Source organism: Pungitius pungitius, chromosome 12 (genome assembly GCF_949316345.1).
Source record: "Pungitius pungitius chromosome 12, fPunPun2.1, whole genome shotgun sequence".
Taxonomy (NCBI): Eukaryota; Metazoa; Chordata; class Actinopteri; order Perciformes; family Gasterosteidae; genus Pungitius; species Pungitius pungitius.
The window spans coordinates 384,263-401,758 of NC_084911.1; the positions used below are offsets into that span (position 1 = coordinate 384,263).

At 45.5% G+C, this 17,496-nt stretch overlaps 1 protein-coding gene across 5 annotated transcripts; it reads right to left on the reverse strand.

The window, feature by feature from the left end:
* Positions 1 to 40: 40 nt before the first annotated feature.
* Positions 41 to 17,363, reverse strand: rapgefl1 (Rap guanine nucleotide exchange factor (GEF)-like 1). 5 transcript variants are annotated; one of them, XM_062565981.1, is made up of 17 exons: positions 17,346 to 17,363; positions 16,105 to 16,600; positions 15,770 to 16,020; positions 10,532 to 10,610; positions 8,300 to 8,447; positions 8,030 to 8,127; positions 7,587 to 7,714; positions 7,340 to 7,507; positions 7,140 to 7,237; positions 6,664 to 6,786; positions 6,356 to 6,534; positions 6,173 to 6,263; positions 6,039 to 6,089; positions 5,861 to 5,948; positions 5,017 to 5,081; positions 4,885 to 4,939; positions 41 to 4,611 (listed from the first exon to the last, which is right to left on the reverse strand). In XM_062565981.1, the coding sequence occupies exons 2-17, from the start codon at positions 16,305 to 16,307 to the stop codon at positions 4,487 to 4,489; spliced, it is 1,950 nt and encodes a 649-aa protein (XP_062421965.1). In that variant the 5' UTR covers positions 16,308 to 16,600; positions 17,346 to 17,363; the 3' UTR covers positions 41 to 4,486. The 5 variants fall into 5 exon arrangements, with proteins under 5 accessions (XP_062421965.1, XP_062421964.1, XP_062421963.1 ...); XM_062565980.1 differs by lacking the exon at positions 17,346 to 17,363 and adding an exon at positions 16,780 to 16,898; XM_062565979.1 differs by lacking the exon at positions 17,346 to 17,363 and adding an exon at positions 16,674 to 16,898.
* Between the last annotated feature and the right edge of the window lie 133 nt (positions 17,364 to 17,496).

The window sequence follows — 17,496 nt, forward strand, 5'->3', positions numbered from 1 at the left end:
ATAAATACATGAAAATGTACAAATGAACACATGAGCCGTGTTTGTGGGCCAGAGGTTTTTATTTCAGTGCCTTCGGAGTCCGGAGGAGACGAGACACGATTCTAATCGCCTTAAACCTCAGCGATATTTATTCATTAAACTCATCTTTGAACTTCTTCCAATCTCACTTTAACGATTCAGACCGAAAAATGAAACTGAAACACGAGAAGCTTCTGACAAAAAGGATGAAACGTAACATAAGACACGAGGATGACGTCATAAAGGGGAAATTTATCGTGTTTTATCTTTTTGTGAGTAACATTTCTCAAGTTTAATAAATGTAAATCATGAATTTCACTTTTATAGAACAGATTTATGAAAGAAGTTGTAATTTTACAAGAAAGATCTGAATATGTTCATGAATTAATTTTGTCATTTTGTAACAAGTTACATTAAGAGTTTAATGCCTTAATTTATTCCAAAGTGTGCTTTAATGAAATGATTTTTCCTGATGATCTTTCTCACTGTTTTAGAGTTTATTATGACGTCATCTTTATGTAACATTATATTATGGCTCCTTAGTAAGAAATGCTAAACGTTAATAAAGAATGAATAATGCAACAAAATTAAAATTAAGTCTCAATATTTTTCGAGATTTCACAATATTATTTTAACATTTATACATCGTATCAATACTTCTCTCAGTCCCCGCCTCCTCCAAGACCTCTGCCCCAATCACACGGGCCGTCATTGTATTGATGTAAACAACCACTTCTGTACAAAAACAAACACACAAACAAACAACCCGAAGCCGTAGATAGAAAACAACAGAGCGTTCAAACAGAACTTAGTGTATAATTCATAAAGTCATAAATTCATCATTTCTTTCTTCCTGTACACGTTCTCTTTTACAAATAAAAAACCTCGGATCAAATGTTTCTCCTTGAGTCGGCTCATACATAAAATAGAGTCTCCGTTAGTTTTTGCCTATTTACAGGGTTGCGTTATTTACACGTGTTTTCACGCGGGCGCCACGGCGACGGCCTCGACCCCGGAGACCCCCCCCCCCATATCATAGATCCCAGAAGATTTACGATTGGTCCGAATCACAGGAAGGTCCGGTGGGTTTAACTCAACAGTTCTGTGGAGCGACGCCCAGGAGGTGGTCCTGAGGTGACGTCATCTTCACTGGATGAACGCCTCGGTTCTCAAAAAATACATCTGGAATTTTCAGAAAAATGTTGAATCGCGTTCTGGAAACTTGGAACTCTCTTTAAAAAGGTTTTAAGGCTCCACATTAGAAAGAGTTCAGATAGTGAAGTTGTTGTTGAGATGGTTCACAGATTTTGTCTCATCCAGAATCAAGTCGCTAGATAAATGTTTAAGATGTAAAAGATGAGCTAAATAACAACTTCTTGAGCTTAGGATGGATTACTATTAAAATAGTTTCGCTTTGTCCATGACGTCCCTAAACTACCAAAACAAGAGTCAGGCCATAAAAACTAAATAAATAAGAATAAAGTAAACTTTAAGTGTGGGTTGGGTCTTAAAGTGTCTCCAGAGGTTCCACCTGGACAGGAAGTGGACGAGATCGCCGTCTCTGATCTTTTCCACACAGGAAGTTATGATACAGATGGAGAATGAACAAAGTCTCACTGCCACAAGAGCGGAGCACATATTGAAAACTTTTACACCTTTTCATACAATTTAGGCAAACAGGTGAACTGTCGTAATGCTGTGAAGAGTTTCATCCCATCAAACAAAAAGGTCCATTATGTATTACAATAAACATCGTATTACAATTGTTTTTATGTTTCAAACATCTGTTTATCTCAAAATATTATGTCTCTCTGTCTAAAAATCTGTTTGCAATTAGAGAATGTCGCAGCAGGTCGCAGCATGTCGCAGCACAACGTAGCATGTCGCAGCATGTCGCGGCATGACGCAGCATGACGTAGCATGTTGTAGCATGTCGCAGCATGTCGTAGCATGTCGCAGCATGACGTAGCATGTCGCGGCATGTTGCAGCATGTCGCGGCATGACGCAGCATGTCGTAGCATGTCGCAGCATGACGTAGCATGTCGCAGCAGGTCGCAGCATGTCGCAGCACAACGTAGCATGTCGCAGCATGACGTAGCATGTTGTAGCATGTCGCAGCATGTCGTAGCATGTCGCAGCATGACGTAGCATGTCGCGGCATGTTGCAGCATGTCGCGGCATGACGCAGCATGTCGTAGCATGTCGCAGCATGACGTAGCATGTCGCAGCAGGTCGCAGCATGTCGCAGCACAACGTAGCATGTCGCAGCATGACGTAGCATGTTGTAGCATGTCGCAGCATGTCGTAGCATGTCGCAGCATGACGTAGCATGTCGCGGCATGTTGCAGCATGTCGCGGCATGACGCAGCATGTCGTAGCATGTCGCAGCATGACGTAGCATGTCGCGGCATGTCGCAGCATGTCGTAGCATGTCGCAGCATGACGTAGCATGTCGCGGCATGTTGCAGCATGTCGCGGCATGACGCAGCATGTCGTAGCATGTCGCAGCATGACGTAGCATGTCGTAGCATGTCGTAGCAGGTCGCAGCATGTCGTAGCATGTCGTAGCATGTCGCAGCATGACGTAGCATGTCGCAGCAGGTCGCAGCATGTTGTAGCAGGTCGCAGCATGTCGTAGCATGTCGTAGCAGGTCGCAGCATGTCGTAGCATGTCGTAGCATGTCGTAGCAGGTCGCAGCATGTCGTAGCATGTCGTAGCAGGTCGTAGCATGTCGCAGCATGTGCATGCCGTCCTCATCAATGGGTCCGCCATTGGGGAGAGAAGCTCTTCGGAGCACGAAGAAGAAACCAAAGTAAAGCAGGAAAGAAAACAACCGTGTAGGTTTCTATTGTCGTAGTAAATATGGCTGACGTGCGATCAGCTGTACAAACACAAAACCAATCGGTTGCATCACAGCTGGACTCAACTGAACGGACTCTACTGAAAGGAATATTTAATAAAGAGTAAACAAAACCTCTCATTGTCTCTGAATCCTGAGGTTTGGCAAAAAGTGCTTTGTTGCTGCGAAAAGTCGACCAAGTGGCTTCACTTGTTATTGCCTCGGACTGAACCGCAGCCGATTGGTCGATGAGACAGAATCAAAAGAAGCGTCTGTATTGGTCTCTCAGGCGTGACGTCCTCTGTCAAGTGACCATGTGACCATCGGTCCAATCAGCAGTTCACTTTTCTTAAAGGACCATACACACGTTGTTTACGTTAGTTTTAAATAGTGGAAACTCTGGAACCAGCTGAGAAAGAAATATGAAACATTAATAGTTTTGAATTCAAATCCAATTTGGTTATTGAAGACATCTTAGTTTGTACACCAGAGGAGCAACGGATCATAAACAGTTTTTTGTATTTTTCTTTCTCAAATGACATTAAATATTCTATTTTTATTGTCATTATTATAATGAGCTTAGAGCTTTTGTTCCAATGGCGATCTTGGTTAGTTGTTAGCTGTTAGCCATTAGCTGTTAGCGATTGCTCCCCTACTTAATTGATTACCCCACACAAAAGCAGCGGTTTGGTCCTTTAAAGAGAACTTTAAACGCTTAATGGCAGCATCGAGGTTTTCTGAAAACAAAAAGAAAAAACAATCGGCGAATGTTTGGTAGAAAACCAGCATCTATTCGCTCTCGTCTCCCACTGCCCACGAACGCACCGCGACCGGCGCCCCAGCCCCCCCCCCCCTCTCGAATCCACAGTTTGGTTTGATGGAAAAATAGAAATCCTGAAATGTTTATCCGTAACCTGGGATTATTGTTCAGATGTTCCTACATCCCCAGAAAAAACAACATATTGGAGATAAAGCTTGTCCTCAGCTCCGCCCACTCAAGGTCTTGTCTGATTGGTCAGCCCGCAGCAGGGGGCGGGGCTACTGACGAGGTTTCAGGTTGTAAAAGAACGAGAAATATTCTGAGAATTCTCAGTCAAACGTAGATCTTTAAACCAAAGGAGTGATGAGTGTCCTGCTGCCCTGTGGAGGGTCTTCAGTCGCTTTGGATAAAAGCTCATTAATTTTAATTATTAACTTTATCAATGCCAATAATTGGAAAGGTCTGTTGTATTATCATTACAATTATATAGGGTTTGTTTTTAGAACATCCTGATTTATTTGAAGTTAAAGTTTGTGTTACGAGGGATTTATGAAATTAAAACAATATAAGGTGTTTACTGTACTTTATGTATATATCTTAATTAAACTGATACGGTAAATAAAGTCTTAATAATAACCTCATTATTTAGATTTTATTCCTGCTAATATTCTGTCTCTTTACAACTGGGGCGACGACTCTTCTTCTCTTTCTATAATGTAGATCTCTACTGCTCTTCTAAGGGTTAGTGGACAGGAAGTGAGGACACTCCAGGGACAGAAGCAGAAGACCTCCCTCCATCCTCCTCTTTATGGTTCCTAGGCACCAGCTGCCTGAACAAGAGCATCCTCCTCTTCCTCCTCCTCTTCTCTATGGGTCTTTGGGCTCCAGCTTGCAGGACATGTCAAACAGGAGGTTCTGGTTGTCGATCACCTGCAGCTGACGGACGTAGGCCTTTGTCTGCAGGTGGGGGGGGGACGTCTCCGTATCCATGGCTACCGAGGGGGACACAAGAATAGAGGAGTCATTACATCATCATCATCATCATAACAGGGCGCCTCCACCAGAGTGAGACAACGTTCAGCGCAAGAACTTCACAATAAAAGCATCAAAGAAATCAGCAGAAAGTACTCAGTACTATGCACTACTTCATGCCTTCCCTAAAGTACACAATACACGAGGATCACATGCAGTACACATGCAGTACACATGTTACCTTCAACCAACCGGAATGCAGCTTATTACAAACATGTGAGGAGGAGTTTTACCGAGCTGACTGCTCCTGTAGCGCCTGATGATCCTCACCATGTCGGCTACTTTGTGCTGCAGGGGGAGAAGAGGGGGAGGAGAGAAGGATCATCATCATCCTCATCCTCATCATCTACAGATTATTTACTCACCATCTTCTCAAAGTTGACGAGTTCTCCGTGAAACGTCTTACAGCTCTCGTGAAGGAACGTCAGATCTGAACGAGAAACAGGAATCGAGGAGGCTCACGTATCAATATTCTGATTATTGATGATTGACAGACGTCAGACGGGACGATCCACCGATTCTTCACAAAGAAGACAGTTTATTTATAGTATTTTCTATAATTCTCACTTCACTTCTGTTTCACCATTCGAGTCATTCATTCCTCTTCCTCTGGTTACCATGGAGACAGAGAGCTTAAGGCTGCACACACACACACACACACTCAGTATGTGTGTGTGTGTGTGTGTGTGTGTGTGTGGTAACACTGACATGGAGCTGATTAGCCACAGGTGCTAATTAGCCAGCGTTGCTAACGCAGCCTCACATCTGGTTCCACAGCTGGAGGAGCAACGCTCTCAGAGGATCTATGAGGAGTTCAGGAGACTCTCTGGGGACCATGGCAACAAGGACACGCGGTCCACCAGGCTCTTTGAGTCATTTCTTGGAAGAACTGGACATCCTGACGTCCAACTTCCCTCTCCTTCCCTCACACAGATCTCTGCCTGTGTGACTGACATCTCAGTGGAGGTCCACTCACCACCTGAAGATCAACCCGACAAGACTGAACTACTTCTCTTTACGGGGAAAGATTGTCCGACCCAGGACCTGACTGCTCCTCCTTCAGAGGCTCCTCCCACCTCCTCCTCTCTGACCCACAGACATGGATCCATAATTAGAACCATGTCAACCCATATTGCATTGTTCCAGTAGAGATGATGATGATGATGATGATGATGACTGGTCGATCTGCTGGTGTCGGTCCAGACCCACCTTTGAGCAGCAGAGGAGTGAAGGGGATCAGTGGAGGTCTCAGGCTGGTGATCAGGTCTCTGTAGGCCTTGTGGTTTCTGGACGGGTCCTGTAGAAGTAGAAGTACTCCGATCCTTTACTGCAGTCAAAGTACTACAAATAAACACGGTGGAAGTACTCCACTACATCCTTTACTCACTGCGACGCTTTCAAACTGCTGAAACTGCTTCCTGAACTTCCCTGGGAGACCCTGAACACAACAACACTTGTATTAGAAAAGGTTCTGAGCCCGTGTGTAAACACAGCAGGTGAGTGTGAGCTAGAGGGTCGTACCTCCCAGGTGAGTCGCAGTCTGCTCACCGCCGGGTTGTCCAGACCCAGAACCACCGCCAGGAAGGACAGCAGGTCCTGCTGCTGCTTGCAGCTGCAACACACACGGGACACACCTGTTAGGACAGGTAAGACCCAGGTGGTTCCCAATGACCCCCCTGGACCTGGGCCCTTCGTGGGACTCACAGTGCTGCGATCTTGATGAACTTGCGGAGCAGCTGCACCCTCTTTGGCAGCGACTGACACTGCAGGATCTCCGTGGCGACCCAGTGCTGCACCTCGCTGCAGCGCTGCAGTACCAGCTCCAGGTTCAGGGGGCGCCAGCGCGACTGCTCCCCGTGAAAGACGTAGCACACAAACTCCACCTGCGGCGCATACCAACAAAGAAGAATGGGTTGAATTTGACTAGAACTGCAACAACAAAATGATGAAGTAGATTAAAAAGGGCGTCCCAGACCCGGTGTGGTGGTCACTAGTGACGCCGTTTCACTGACCTCGTGCACACAGCTGAAGAGCTCCCAGTCGAACACCACCAGCTGAGTGGCGACCTCCTCTGCTGACATGTCGTGGAGTTTGCTGTCCCCGGGCGTCCAGTGGATCTCCTCAGGAAGAGGAAGCTGAGGAAATGACTCCATTAGACCATGAAACAAGTGGGAAACAACACAAACTTGTGATCCTGTAAATGATTGTTGTTGAGTTTGCATTTTTTCCAGTTTCAAGCTTTGTGCAAACACTTCTTCTTCTGTCATTATTTTTAAGGTTTACAGTAAATACAAATGTGTTTGTTGCCTTTGTATCTACACACATTCAATAATTTATCAAAACTGAAAACAAACAAAGAGAAAATCACTTTGTTGACAGCATTTCCCGACAATCAATTAACAAACAAACCAATCGATGAAAAAACAGTCACCAATTAGCTATCAATAAATTAGTCAATCAATTAAGCATCCAATGAGTCGGTCCTCACCAGGGAGTCCAGCTCACTGGGCTCACAGGTGAACAGGTGAGTGTTGACTCCCAGCGTGGTGAAGACGGCTTCGTCACTGGGTCGGAACACGGCCTTCTCTAAACATCACGAAACACGGAGGCAGATATTAATACATGACCCCACCAATGCTGACCTAATCAATAACACCCCGTGGATGATTAAATCCGCTGCCTCCTGACCTCCGGCCGAGGTCACGGCCACCAGGACCAGGTTCCCGGGCAGGACCGGCTGGTCCTCGCTGTACTGCAGCTTCTCTCGGACCAGAGCCAGAATCTCCCCGACTCGGCAGGACAGGCGGCTGCGGATGGTGACGTAGGAGTGGTCGGGGGTGTAGACCCTGCAGAAGACTGGAGGCCAGACAACGCAGAGACGTTAAGACGCCGCCTGGTGGATGACAGATACCAACATGCTGTGTGCGTGTCGTACTCTCGTCGGAGCCCCTGAACGCCTCTCGGGGCTGCAGACAGGCGTCGATCCGTCTGAAGTGTCTGAAGAGAGGACGGACCTGCTTCTTCCTGCTCTCCTTCTCCTCAACAGAGCTACACACACACACACTTTGTAATGTACAGACATATCTGTTCTTATTTCCAAAGCATGTGTACAAAGTGCTTTACGGACAAAGACCGATCAATAAAATATTTTACACTTAAATATGTGGTAAATACATCACAAATATGTTAATATGTGGTAAGCATGTAATTAACATAAGTGATGTATTAAGTACAATAAATATATAATATCAAGACATGTGAGAAACACGTGATGGTAGAAAACAAAACGTAATCATCATTATGTGTGTGAATAAAAACAGGATGATATCAAATAATATACACAATAAATAGTAGATATCCGGTCCTGATGTGACTTACGGTGTGTGTAAGATCTCAGTCCATCGCTGAAGTTTGAGGACGTCCTCCACGAGCTCAGGGTACTGACTCAGCTCCTGAACCGCACACAAGTACAGCTCCTACACACACACACACACACACACACACACACACACACACGACATAAGCTCTGAAAGGGGCTCTCCAGTAGAATCGTTGATGACATCACAACACGCTACACAGTGATTGACAGGTCAGTCAGTAGCGTGGTACGTGTGTGTGCGTGTGTGTGTGTGTGTGTGTGTGTGTCACCTTGGGGAAGCTGTTGCTGCGCTCCCCCTCCTCCTGCAGCAGCTCTCTGTAGGTGTCCAGGTACCTGAACACCACACTCAGAACTGCCCGCTTCCTCGCCGCCTCCTCGCCGCCTCCACACTCCTCGCCCTGCGTTTCCAGACTGAATCTGAGAAAAGTTGAGGTTAAGGAGGAATTCAGCTTCAAATTAAAAAATATATTTAAGAAACGCCAAACTGTGGGGAAATGGAAAGACACAAAAATGTAAAGGTATCATTTGAAAAAGAAAAATGAAGACAGCGGATAAGACAAATAAGAATATATATGAGAAGACAGTGTGGAAAACGGATTCTGTCTTTAATAAAATAAAACTGTTTCAATAGAATAAAAGGGGCAATGGAATATTCATCTTTAATGGGCTCTAGTTTGAAGCCTCAGAGCAGAAGCTCTCATGAGAAGAGTCAGAGCCGCCATGATGACCCATTTATCACTGCAGAGACGCACAGACTGCACCACATGCACTCCAGCTGAGGAGGAGAGGGGTCGTTATGTAAATCAGAGATAAAATGTCCATAATGCTTGATGGAAATCTAATGAGTCTATTTCTAGATTTTTGACAGTGAGCAAAAGGGAATAAACAGGACAAAAAAACATGGCCGCCAACTGTCACGTGGGCCCTTTCTCAATACCTAAGACGGCGAGAACGGACTAATAGTAAAATACTTGAGTCAAGAACTATATTAAAACGTATTAACAAGACCAGCTGACGTAGTGACGTCATCAAGTCAGCCGCTGTTCCAATTGCGGAAACGACTGTTCTCCTGTGAGTCAGGACTCCAGAGTCTATTCTCGCAGTCTTAGGTATTGAGAAAGGGCCACGTTCTTCTACCAAAACAAACATGGCCGCCAACTGTCACATGTTCTTCTACCAAAACAAACATGGCCGCCAACTGTCACATGTTCTTCTACCAAAACAAACATGGCCGCCGACTGTCACATGTTCTTCTACCAAAACAAACATGGCCGCCAACTGTCACATGTTCTTCTACCAAAACAAACATGGCCGCCGACTGTCACATGTTCTTCTACCAAAACAAACATGGCCGCCGACTGTCACATGTTCTTCTACCAAAACAAACATGGCCGCCGACTGTCACATGTTCTTCTACCAAAACAAACATGGCCGCCGACTGTCACATGTTCTTCTACCAAAACAAACATGGCCGCCGACTGTCACATGTTCTTCTACCAAAACAAACATGGCCGCCGACTGTCACATGTTCTTCTACCAAAACAAACATGGCCGCCGACTGTCACATGTTCTTCTACCAAAACAAACATGGCCGCCAACTGTCACATGTTCTTCTACCAAAACAAACATGGCCGCCAACTGTCACATGTTCTTCTACCAAAACAAACATGGCCGCCAACTGTCACATGTTCTTCTACCAAAACAGACATGGCCGCCAACTGTCACATGTTCTTCTACCAAAACAAACATGGCCGCCGACTGTCACATGTTCTTCTACCAAAACAAACATGGCCGCCAACTGTCACATGTTCTTCTACCAAAACAAACATGGCCGCCGACTGTCACATGTTCTTCTACCAAAACAAACATGGCCGCCAACTGTCACATGTTCTTCTACCAAAACAAACATGGCCGCCGACTGTCACATGTTCTTCTACCAAAACAAACATGGCCGCCGACTGTCACGTGTTGATAATATATAATCATTACAGCACAGAGGTTGTAATCTATCTTCATAAGTTTGTTTCTCTCAAAAACCAAAGAGAGGACGGCTTTCTCTCTCAAATAACAAATAAACACTTCTTCTCCTTCCACCCACACCCCCTCTGCTCTACTTCCTGTCCTCCCCCTCCGGCTGCTCTTCTTCTCTCTCTGTGTGTGGGTGAGTTTTAAAGTGGACGACGATCACTGCAGAGAGAAGAAAAATCACTTTCATTTCTATTTCAAACTACGCACATTCAATACCGGGAATTTGACTGTTCTGCTGCTGGTTGGATTGTTTTTTGATATTAAACGACATTTACACGCTCACTCAAATGAATCTGAATATGATGTATTTCATGCAAACGTCATGTTGTGTTGGTTCATAACGAATCGCTGAATGACGTAATGCAGTAGTTCAGGTTGTAAACGCATATTCTTGACATACAGATGTACATCCATGTATTTACACACATAGAGAGAGAAGGAGCCGCGTTGAGCTGAACGTGTCTGAAGGATACTGCTGCATCAGGACCTGCTGGAACCTGTCGGCTGCCAGGAAGATGGGATGCGTCAGCAGGAAGTCATCCAGCAGGGTTTCTACAGGGAGACAGAGCTCAGAGTTACACACTGTACCTGAACCTCACACAGCACATCCTCTCTTATCATTCCTTCTACTTGTTGTTACCACCTGAGACGGAGGGTGGGATTAGATAACACCCAGGGAGGGGCTGTAGTCCAGGGTGAACGAAACAAACATCCCCCTCAAACAGAGACTGAAGCTCCAGACGAGCTCACACACAAATATATAGAAGTACTAATGTGTATATATATATATATGTATATGTATACCCTGAGACATTTTTGAATTCATGGCTGCAAGTTCTTCTCACACACACACACACACACACACACACACACACACACACACACACACACACACACACAAACACACACACACACACGATAACAGACACGCACACACAGTATGACTGAGGATGTGAAGCGTGCTGCAGTGGGCGTGTCCTGTGAGGCTCCGCCTCTCTGCAGGCGGTAACCATAGAGACGGCACGTTGAGAGCTAAAGAATGAAGAGTAAACATCCCACGTGTGTGTGTGTGTGTGTGTGTGTGTGTGTGTGTGTGTGTGTAGTTGTGAGTGTATTTGATCCTGATTTTCCTCAATGTAGATTTAAACATAAAATAACAGCTGTATTAATATATTAATTTTAATTCATGACTTCACAACCAAAATAATAACATATTAAATCACACTTTAGTCTTTGGTCTGTTAGAACTATAAGAACCATTAGAACCACGAGATACATGTTCTCTTCTCATTGGGTTTTTTCTTCCTCCCACTCTTCTTCTTCAAATGTCAGGTTGAGAGCTGGTTGCCATGTCAACGGTTGCTTAAGTATCTACACACAAACAAACACACACACACACACACACACACACACACACACGCAGACCCAAAGGTTTGTGTTCGTCAAAATAGAGGAACTTTAAATCGTAAGGAAATTAATTTAATATTAACAATTATTAATTATGGTAATTAATCAGTTACTAAAACAACAATACTGAATTTATACATAAAATAATTGTTTATTTAGTCAAACCTCTGCAGATGAGTTAAAATAAGTTTACACAATGAAATTCAACTTAAGATTCACACCTTAAACAAGCTGAATTTTATAATTATTATAATTCAATGAAAGAAACACATGTGTATGTGTGTGTGTGTGTGTGTGTGTATGTTTATGTATACGTGTGTTTAATACTGCAACTAAAGATTATTTAAATAATTGATTAATCGCCAATCATTTTTCAATTAATCGAGGAATCGGATAAAAAACAGTGTTAGAAGCTTTAATTTCTAACCCTTTATTCTAAAACAGAACTGCAAATTCACATTTCAAAAAGACTTCAGAAAGTACAGGTAGCTCTTGAACATAATAATAATTTATAAAAAATAAAGAAAAGTACAAATCAGAAAATGTAACAGGATTTTTTTAAAGGCAGAAATAAAGCCTTGAACACACCAAGCCGACAAACTTGAGCCGGCGTGAGCAGCGTCTGGGTCCAAAGTCGATCTCTGTCACACCAAGTCGATTCTCAGAACCCGACGGCCAATCAGCACGTCCGCACTGCGCCTGCGTGAGAGGAAATACCTTCGCTTCGCTGGCTGAGCAGCCAATCAGAATGATCAGAAGGCCCGACTGGCCGTTACAAAGCCGACGAGGACCGACTTCGCTTTATACGACACTCAAACACACCCCCAGGTTCACTTGAAGCGTTAAATTAAATTATTACCATCACTGTAGTGCAAGTTAATCAAATGTTATTTTTGTGAACAATAACCAAAATGGGACGAAGCACGAAACGTGTCTTTAGTCTTGCTAGCTGCTTCACTGCTGTTATTAGCGAGCTAACGCTAGCTTGATCGGCTGGATGACGAGTAAACAGCAGAAGATCTGCTGGAGGCTCCTCATGTTCCTCACGGGACCACGTGGAGCTCACATCATGCAACCCAGTGAGTGACGTAATAATGGCGCCACACAAACAATGGATGATCAAATTTGTGCCCACACTTCAATTAATAATCGATTTTTAGCGATTTCATCGATTCGTTGTTGCAGCCTTATTACGTGTATATGTTTGTGTGTGTGTAGGTGTGTGTATATGTATGTATATGTATGTAGGTGTGTAAATATGTATGTAGGTGTGTAGGTGTGTGTATATATGCAGGTGTGTGTATGTATGTATGTATGTATGTGTGTGAATATGTATGTATGTATGTATGTATGTATGTATGTGTGTAGGTGTGTGTATATACACTCACCGGCCACTTTATTAGGTACACCTGTCCAACTGCTCGTTAACACTTAATTTCTAAGCAGCCAATCACATGGCGGCTACTCAGTGCATTTAGGCATGTAGACATTGTGAAGACAATCTCCTGCAGTTCAAACCGAGCATCAGTATGGGGAAGAAAGGTGATTTGAGTGACTTTGAACGTGGCATGATTGTTGGTGCCAGAAGGGCTGGTCTGAGTATTTCAGAAACTGCTAATCTACTGGGATTTTCACGCACAACCATCTCTAGGGTTTACAGAGAATGGTCCGAAAAAGAAAAAACATCCAGTGAGCGGCAGTTCTGTGGGCGGAAATGCCTTGTTGATGCCAGAGGTCAGAGGAGAATGGCCAGACTGGTTCGAGCTGATAGAAGGGCAACAGTGACTCAAATAACCACCCGTTACAACCAAGGTGGGCATAAGAGCATCTCTGAACGCACAGTACGTCGAACTTTGAGGCAGATGGGCTACAGCAGCAGAAGACCACACCGGGTGCCACTCCTTTCAGCTAAGAACAGGAAACTGAGGCTACAATTTGCACAAGCTCATCGAAATTGGACAATAGAAGATTGGAAAAACGTTGCCTGGTCTGATGAGTCTCGATTTCTGCTGCGACATTCGGATGGTAGGGTCAGAATTTGGCGTCTACAACATGAAAGCATGGATCCATCCTGCCTTGTATCAACGGTTCATGTCATAAAGCTGGAATCATCTCAGACTGGTTTCTTGAACATGACAATGAGTTCGCTGTACTCAAATGGCCTCCACAATCACCAGATCTCAATCCAATAGAGCATCTTTGGGATGTGGTGGAACGGGAGATTCGCATCATGGATGTGCAGCCGACAAATCTGCGGCAACTGTGTGATGCCATCATGTCAATATGGACCAAACTCCCTGAGGAATGCTTCCAGCACCTTGTAGCACCTTTCCAGCACCTACAGTATGTATGTATGTAGGTGTGTATGTATGTATGTATGTAGGTGTGTGTATATATGTATGTATGTCGGTGTGTCAGCAGGTAAAAGCAGACAGATGGAATTTCATCATCAACGTGTCAGAGATGAAGAAAACCTTTCCTGTTTCAAGGTTGTTCTGCTCAAGTACTATGTATACTACCTGCTCCGGTACTCAGTATACTACTTGCTCAGGTACTCTGTTAACTCAGCTAATCAGAGACCAGAACCCAACCCTCGGTCTGAACGGCTTAGACCGGCGGCTTCCACACTGAATGTAGAACTGGTTCCACAAGTCCAACCAGTTGCTACCAGTTAGCACCCTGAGAACCTACTGGTTTACCGGAGTGCTTCAGCTGGGAGGCGTTCATACGATCCACTTCTACATGGTGCCCGTTAGCCAGCATGCTAGTTTACAAGCTAGCTAACCAAACAAACCTAGATGCTGAAGAAGAAATCTTGCCAACATGCTAACAAACATGCTAATGACCAAGCTAACTGCTTACAAGCTGGTCAACAAAGAGCCGAGATGCTAACAAGCAACCAGAAATATTTCAACATCTCTTATTTTATTCGCCAGCTGCAATCAGTGTGAAATACATCTACTGTGGGTTATACGGTAGTTGTTCTGATGTTAAAACAAATCATGTTCAATTTTCTGATTTTTCTTTTATAAATTATTATGATGTTCAAGGAGCTACCTGTACTTTCTGAGAAATGTGAATTTGCAGTTCTGCTTTAGAATAAAGGGATGGAAATTCAAGCTTTTTAATGCTGTTGCTTTTATCCGATTCATCGATTAATCGAAAAAATAATCAATCGATTAATCGATTATCGAAACAATCATTAGTTATATGTATACTTGGACATATTTTTATAGAATATACAGCTATATTGTAGAGCTGTAAATGTTCATACATCCACCTGTTTGAACCTTTATATTTTCTATATTATCGTGTTTAGAGAAACTGCATAAAATATGTATTCTAATCTCAGATGAGCAATAAAGCAAAAATGCAAACCAAACCAATCAAACCAAGTTGATGCTCCATAAAGATCAAGAACTCGAAAATATCAAATCTGCAACCGAAAAGAATAAAACACCAAAGACCCCAAAATATGTAGAATAATAATAATTGAATTTCAAACCACTTATTGTTGTTTTAAATACATTGTTACAAAATACATATTTTTCAGCTTTACATTTATTTCTCAAATGATCAAACTTTTGGCCTAAACGTGTTGCTGACGTGTTGCTGACGTGTTGCTCGTCACGTCTCACTGGAAACACCAAAAGAAACGAGCAAACACAAACACATTCCTGCAGGAACATGTACACACTTCACCCTGAGAGGCAGGCTGTGAATGTGGAGGAGGACAGCAGCGATTATGTAACAACACACGCACAACGCGCACACAGCGCACAACACACACACAACACACACACAGCACACAACATACACACAACACACAACACATGCACAACATACACACCCAGACAGCATGAACTGTATCATAACAATTTGAATATAAACGAGGCTTCTGCAGAAAAACACTGAATCTGAAGGACACATCTCATCTTCATCAATGTCATCCTCCTCATAATCCCTCATCCTGCTTCATCTTCCTCATCATACATCATCCTCCTCCTAATGATTAACCCCCATATAACCCTTATCTTCATCCTCCTCATCATACTGATCCTCATCCTCCTCATTTCAAATGTTATCATCCTCAATCTAAATCTTCATCATCATCATCTTGGTCTTCACCATCCTCATCATTCTATGGTTCATTTGTATCCACATCCTCCTCATCTTCCTCCTCATCTTCTTCATTACTATCCACAACCTCCTCCTCATCGTCCTCATCTTCCTCCTCATCTTCCTCATAGAGCACTGGCGGCCATTTTGCTCGTCAAACAGCCCGGGGGAGCTTCCTGTCTCACCTGTACAGACTCCAGGGCGTTTTCCCGCCGCGCTGTCCAGCAGCGCGAGCGTCAGGTTGTCCGGCGTGTCGGAGGGAAGCGGCGCCCCCCCGCTGCCCCCCCCGCCGCCCCCCCCGCTCTCCGCCAGCAGACTGGCCTCGGAGCTCTGCTCGTCGCTGGACAGCGACGGACTGCGGACGTCTCCGGGGGGCGGCGCCGCCGGGCCGGGCCCCGTCGCCGGGGGCCAGGAGGGGGGGTCCTCGCTGTCGGGGCTGTGGGGTCAAAGGTCAAACGAGTCAATCTTTGTGTGAAAGTTGGCAAAAGAAACAAAAGTATACATATGTACGTAAACGCACCTGAACACCTCCCTGGGCTGCCCGCTCTCCGGTGACGTCTCCCGGAAGAAAGGCACGACCCGGGACAGGCTGGCCCTGCGGCGGGACGCCCCCGTGCCCGCCCCGGCCTTCTCCGTTACCCCGCCGACAAACCCCCCCGCCCGGGTCAGCGCCGTGGTCTGCTTCTTCAGGAACTTCTCCAGCGGCTTCATCCCCGCCGGCATGGTGGGGGGGAGGGTGGAGGGGGGAGGAGGGGGGGGGGTGATGCAGAGAGAGACGGAGCAGAGGTGGGGGCTACATCATACAGCCCCCCGCAGGTAGGGGAGGACAGGTGCACGGGCGGAGACTTAGGGGGAGCAAACCGATCCTTAACCCATCTGAGGGGGGGTTGGAGGAGGAGGAGGAGGAGGAGGAGGAGGACTACGTCCGCGTCCCCGGGGATCCCTGTGCCACCAGACCGGAAAAATACATGGATGTCCCAGAAAGCTGTTCGGTGCGTCCGCTTCCTCCTCGCGCGCTGCAGCAGGTAAAAGAAGAATAAAGAAAACGAGGCTCAGAGCTCCGGTACCGGGAGAACCGGGAGAACCGACCTCCTCGCAGAGAAGCGCAGCGGGGCGCCGCGTGAGGGGTTTCCGTCAAATCACCGGGACGAACCGGCGCGCGATCGACGTCGATGCAGAATTATCACGCGCTCACCTGGAGGAGCCCGGTGCGTTCAGGGGCCGTGGTTTAATTCGGCATCAGCCGGTGGTGTTTTACTGCAGTCTCTCTCTCTCGCGCTCTCTCGAAGTGACTCGTACCCCCCCTGCCCCCCCCCCCCCGATCTGCTGCAGTTGCGTGCTCCCGCTACACCAGCCGCGCGCGTGCACATTCGCCTCCATGTGCTGTAAAATTAATGGAAATTAAAATATCCCTGACGACAAGAAGCAGGAATAAACCGTGTGACATCTCATTTAACAACGACTACTACGAGTATTCATACGCTTCTACGCGTATATCTGTGACCATGTGACCATACATGTACCTATATACATGTATGTAAAACACACGTTAGTTACAACCCCCAGAGACACATCTTCATTCATCTGTGTACGTTTCACGTTTCGTAATCTGATCACTTGTCTTCCGTTACATGAGCGCGCGCGCACACACACACACACACACACACACACACACACACACACACACACACACACGGCCTCGTGTGTCCAGGGAGTCCCCATAAGGTGTGAGGATATGTGGACTGGTTTACAGACACCCACCCCGTAACCATGCCGATGAGGTCACAATGAAAGCGGAGCGAGGGCGATGACGTCACTGCTGTGTGATGATGCGGCAAAGCAGCAGGACCACGTGAAGACGTCTCCGGTTCGTTTGCTGCTCGAGGTCTGGACGCTGTTTGTGTCGCTAAGA